The sequence below is a fragment of the Gekko japonicus genome, unplaced genomic scaffold, assembly GCF_001447785.1.
Source record: "Gekko japonicus isolate JY-2015 unplaced genomic scaffold, Gekko_japonicus_V1.1 scaffold101, whole genome shotgun sequence".
NCBI classification, from domain to species: Eukaryota; Metazoa; Chordata; class Lepidosauria; order Squamata; family Gekkonidae; genus Gekko; species Gekko japonicus.
The window spans coordinates 1,773,997-1,779,996 of record NW_015165238.1 but is presented as its reverse complement, the minus strand read 5'-3'; the positions used below and the strand labels follow the sequence as shown (position 1 = coordinate 1,779,996).

The window sequence follows — 6,000 nt, the reverse complement described above, 5'->3', positions numbered from 1 at the left end:
TAAAGGCCAGAATGCTTTGTGATTTCCTGATGTGCTTAATTCTGCTGCCTGCGCTCTGATGGTCTAGCGTAGGTGATAGATTGATTTCTGCAAATAAGTGCTTTAATGAATCGTCTGCATGCTTCCTAATTAACTAATTTCCTAAATGTGAAAAACAAGATTAAAAATGATCAAAGGCCTTGGAGTAACTTAAAGATCATTGTTCACATGTAGTTCTAAAAATTAAGCAGATGTCTTAATTTTTGAATACAGTGCTTAATTACCATACAAAGGAATGATTTATCTTTTGACAGTATATATTCTAAAAAATGGGTTATAATAGAAGCTATCTTCCCTTAAAATGGCCAGTCGCGTGAGCCATAATGTTCATTGATAGTAAAATCAATAGAGCATTGATTCTGGAACTAAATCCTTGGAGACTTTTGTTCAGAATAGCAGTCATAGCCTGGTAAATGCAAAGTGGTGGTGAGAGTGTTTACTGCATGAGATTTTCCTGCCTTGGATTTGGATTTGTATGAAACAGGGTGGTTGTTGTTGGTTTTTTAAAAAGCATTGTAATATCAAAGCCAGTGATGACTTAGGGAGATTAATATTTGATGGTAATATTTATTGCCATATGGTATTAGTGGTATGGATTAATTTTTCTAAAAAAAGTATTTGGTGATGGTAGCTTCTAAATATCGCCATTACGTGTACTTTTAAAACTCTATTTCTAGTACCTAGGTGCATGTGCATTTCTGTTTAATTCAAACGAGTGAAGTAGACTGAGAACATTTTAAAAGTGATTTGACTGCTTCTCTCCCCCCCCCCCTTTGTAGATGAGATTGAAACATCATCCTGGACTACTGATAATTTTTCTTTCTGGAAAAAACCCCACTCCGCTTTATTCCAAAGGGGCTTCCCTGAAAAGCTTGACGCTTTTGAGATGCATGCAAGTTTTTTTTTAAAAAATGTAATTGACATGGCTGCTGAAGTTTCCTCATATTTATCCTTTTGGTTCCCAGCAGCAGAAGTTAGTAGAATATTTCTCTCTGACCATCAAATAATTAACTGCTTGTCTAGATCACTGGGCTTTTAATCATAGGTTAAACTTCCTCAGCTCTCTTGAATGCTGTCTATTTTATACTTAACGCCTTTAAGTTTTATTATTTGGGGAAAAAGCGAAAACAAATGTTGGCAAAAATAACTCAAATTTTTTCTCATTAATCCATCTCCAAGGTATCAATTTAATAACTATCAAAGTAGCTATTGCAGTTGTTGCATTTAAATTGATTTACATGTCAAGACTGGCAGTTTAGCAGCTGGGCTATTATTCCTGGATCGGTCAATTTACTTGAGAAAAACCTACTACTGAGTTCTACTGACCTGCATGACAATATAGGCTCTATTTCTATTCCTGTAATTAGGCCTGCGACTAACTCAGAATATTTTTAATTAAAATATTTTGGTCAATGTGTTGCACCAAATTAGGCCTTTCAGTGCAGATTTAGTTCTGGAAACAGCGTGATTAGAATATTCAATGAGCTGTGCTCCATTTAGGATTAATTTGAGCGTACAATATTTTTGAGTGTCTCCATTCCAAGTGAAATTAATATTAGATGTCTAGCCCTTGTTTGGTTTCCTTCTAAAAGTGATCAAAACCAGCTATTTTTGCAGGTAAAATGGCTGGTTTCTTCCTCCTCAATGAATCAGTAAGGTGAGAATGAGGAGGAGTAAATACAGAAAGAACTGACTTCTGTAAATAGCTTTATATTATATAAAGCACAAGCAACCAACAAGGAAAGCATGTCACCACATTAAAAATGAGAAAGCAGTGATGAAAAATATTTCAAGTAACATTCTTAAAAGATAACCTGAATTCCAGACTCCTGATCACTATAAATCCCAACCATTAAAAAAATTACCAGGATAAAAAGTTGAATAAAACAGCAAATATAGAACCTCCTGTTGTACCATGATGGTACATGGTTTGTTGTTGTTCATAAAGGTTTCTAAATTAAGGAATCGTAGGAAGTAAGTGCGTTTGGTTGTCATTCCCACCCCGCTTTCAGTCATCCCTTTGTAATTCTTTTTATTCTGGAAACTTGACCAGTGATTGACAGGTAGTTTGAACATATGGTTCATTGTAGAGGAGGGGAAGAAAACATTTCTCAAGTAAATCAATTGGGGGAGCTGTAAGAACAGCAGAGTTACCATTTTTAATGCAGCCACCGGAGAACATTTCTACAGCATGCTGCTTTGGATTTCTTCTGTCTCTGCAACCAATAATGGAAGGTGTTTTTTTAAAAAAAGAAAAAAGATTATTCTCAATTTTGTCTTTTCATTTTAAATGCTTCATGAAAGCATGTTTGTTTTTTGCCACTGTAGGTATGATGATATTCTGATCAATGGGCTACCAGATTGGCGGCAGCCTGTATTCTACTACAGGAGAGTGAGGAAAATGAGCAATGCTGAATTGGCATTGCTGCTGTTCATTATCCTCACAGTGGGTCATTATGGTGTAGTTTGGTCAATCTACCTGGAAAAACAACTGGTAAGCATCGGTAATGACCTTTCTCTAAAATCATCACAGATGTGTGAAGGTTTCTGGATTCTTTGCTGCTCATCCTTTGCTAATGTATGTGTGTGTGGATAAACGCACAGACACATTTTTGCCACTACGGATTAGTTTTCTACTACTGTATTTACCCAAAAGGAAGATAAACCTGAACATAAGATGAACCTGCTTTTAAAAAAGTTATACACAATTGGTTATTAAAAGTGAATTTAAGGTGGCCTCCTCTTTTTCTTAATGGCACATATAGGAAAAAAACCTATTCATCCATTCAGGTAAATACAGTAATTCTTTAGTAAAGTAGATTCTTTCAAAAATGTGTTGGATACAAAGGAAACAACTCAAGGGTTGGGGGTTTTTTGTAAAAAAAAATACTTATATTTCTGCCTTTTTAATGGTTGTAAGATTTCTAAAACAAAATGAAAACTTAAAAAAACTGATACAATCAGCTATACTGATAAAAAAAATCTCTTGGCAAAACCGCTACTAGAATCGAAATGAACTCTTCCTTGGGAATTGCACTAATATGTGTTTTGGATTCTTCCCCTGCGAGGGCCCCCCCCCCAATTCCTAGTCATGATGTTTTGAAATTATATTCACTTCGGCTTTTAATGTCTCTTAATATCCCTTCCCCACCCCCCAAATTGAAATGTCTTTCAAACGTGATAAATGTTCCAGGGTTCAAATGGGAAAAAATAACAGAAACAGAGAGATGGTTAAATGTTTTGCTACTTCCTTGTCTACTAGAAAACAGTAGAGCATTTTTATTTAAATTCATTTATTTAAATATATTTATTTTATTTAAATGCCAAGAAACTTATAATGCCATACATCTGCCTTTAGAATGTGTTCCTTTTTATATATTTTCAAAGGTGTCTTAATGAAAATGGAATGCTTCTTTCTTTTAAGGCAAACTTTGATTGCTGTGGCAATACACACGGCTGACAGAACTCGACTTCATGTGTGTTTAAGGAATGGACGCCATGGCAACAGTTATTGTTAAAGAAAGATGATTTTTCTTAATCATGTAGCCCCCGAAAAACATTTTCATAAATACTGTTCTTTATCTTTAATTGAAGAATCTCACTCACCTTTGCAGAGCACATGTTGATGGTAACATCTAACAATATTGTTTCTTTCTTTTTCAGGATGAACTGCTTACCAGAAAAAAGAGGGAGAAGAAGAAGAGGACCGGAGGGAAGAATTTGGATGAAGTGAAACTTGGTGGAGACAAGAATGAAAGGTGGGAATGCAGGGGAAAATTTTTTTGCAATAGAGTCACTTCTTGTATTGAAGGGGAATAGTTCTTGGCATGCCAAGAACATAAAATACCACCTTGTGCTACTTCTCGAAAAGAAGCTGTACAGTGCTGGGACGCATATTGTGTGGTTTAGTTATTTCATAGTCCTTCCTTCTAATGGTTTGTGAGTCTGTGTGGACTGAGTGGTGTCAAATGAGGATGCACTTTGTCAGGGCAAACAAGGAAACTTGCATAGAATTAATATAAATGACAGGTGTGGTTTGTTCTTCAGTTTTAGGGGAAGATTTTAATGCCGTCCCTTTAAAAAAAAAGAAGAAGTTTCTGCTGAATGCAGGATGCTTACAGTAGCGTTTATCTGTAGCCTGAGTTTTGGTTACGTCTTTTCTAAGCTTAGAAACAGAAAGCATTCCCTCCCCAAAGTCTTGCTTCCTGGTTGTGTGAGCCTTTTTTAAAGCTAAGAAACAACATGGGGGAGGGCGTGATAGTGGAGTTCAGGGTACTCCGAAAGATACCGCCGTTTCTTCTATTGATTCATAGAAAGAAATAAAGGGTTTAAATAGTTCACACAGCAGGGGCATGAACTGGATCAATGCAGGATGGAGATCAGAGACCATTCTGCCTGTCTTCTGTTCTGATGACATCAGTGAGTAATGCTTCAGTGAACTGCAAATGACATTAATTTTTATGTATTGGTTTGTTTATGCCGCAGTCTTCATATCTGGTTGTCAGCGCTTGTGACTGCTTTGTGGTGGTGGTGGTTAGTCTTTTTTTCCTTCGCTAAAGCCGTCAAGAAGGCTGAAGGATTTATTTTGTGAGGTGCAGACAAGCCCGTGTTTAGGGAAGGCTATCTATAAAGATTACAAGAAAGTATTCTTGTGTGTCTCTCTGTTTCTAGGCTGCCTTGGGAGGGTAAAAAATTTTTGGTGAATATTTTTTGTATGTGAAAATATTTATATATCCCCGTGATGGATTGATACTTACTTAGCACTTTACATTCCTGGTTGTATAGACTTCTGTGGGAATCTATGCAACATTAAAAAAAAAAATGCTGAAAACTTTTTTTCCCTTCCCATCTCTTTAGGTCACTAGATAAACCACAGTGGCGGGACTTGCTTCCTTGTAAGCTGGGTATATGGTTCTGTTTAACAGTAAAAGCACTACCTCAGCTATTTCAGGTAAAAATACAAGGCTGTGTGTGGAGAGTTTGGGGGCTGGGGGGGCTCTTGTTTTCATAAGTTTTTCTCTTAATTTTTTTATTTTAAAAAAAAATAAAGCACTCACTTCTGTTGTCATTGTACGTCATCCTACATTTTATTTATTGAAAGAATAACTGTTTCAGGCCCAAGGGAATAGTTGCTATCTTTTTCATTGATTAACAGTGAAGACACTGAAAGTTCTACTAAGTAAATGGGAAAGGTGGGCAGAACTCCCACATCTAAAATTGCATTTCTTGTCTAACAGGAAGACATTGAAGAAGCTTTCTTTTATATTCATTAAAATGTGTGCTGCATGAGTAATAACAATTCAGGTTTCAATAAGATAAAAAAACAAATAAAATTGTATTTCAAATAGGGTAAATCTAGCTTCAGTAACTATTAATATTTTTTCCTCCTTTGTCAAATTGCAGATCTAATAAATTATTTTAATGACTTCAAAAGCTTTAAAAGCATTTTAAGTGTGTAGCACAAGATTAAATAGGATAGAGGCTTGCAGTAAACACAAGTCTAATCTAATGTCTAGTTTTCTGAAGCTGTGTATTTCGTAAGAATTATAGCCCCATTTACAAAGATAGAAAGAATAGAGGATTACAAAACTGGTGCATTTGTGGCCAGGAAAAGGTAAGGATGGGATGAGAAAAGGATCCCCTTTTTTTTTTGCTTCTAGTTGCCAGTATAAGAAAATCTCTGATTTGACAGCTCAACCAGCTGCTTTTATTTTGCACAGACTGCTTTTTGTTTTGATGCAGGCCCAAAGGCGGAGGAGAGCTGGGTTAAGGTTTGGATTCACCCGTCATTAACTTCCTAAGAAATAAGAGTTTCGTGTCCTACTGACAAGTATGATTTAGAAGCTGCGATTATGTGTATGGGGCTGGCATATTTCTAGCTATTTAGGCTAGTAAATATAGATTGGGAATTGTGTGGGTTGTGCCTGGTGTGTAGGCTCAGCCAGCACTGCTAAAGTTGAA

General features: G+C 36.1%; 1 protein-coding gene across 1 annotated transcript in view; it reads left to right on the top strand.

Annotated features, from left to right (window-relative positions):
* DNAJC1 (DnaJ heat shock protein family (Hsp40) member C1) overlaps window positions 1-6,000 on the top strand; it is a 116,289-nt gene that overhangs the window by 33,575 nt on the left and 76,714 nt on the right. Inside the window, exons 4-6 of the mRNA XM_015410011.1 lie at window positions 2,368-2,533; window positions 3,703-3,797; window positions 4,897-4,990. Coding sequence (XP_015265497.1) covers window positions 2,368-2,533; window positions 3,703-3,797; window positions 4,897-4,990 — 355 coding nt within the window. The remainder of the gene's footprint in view (window positions 1-2,367; window positions 2,534-3,702; window positions 3,798-4,896; window positions 4,991-6,000) is intronic.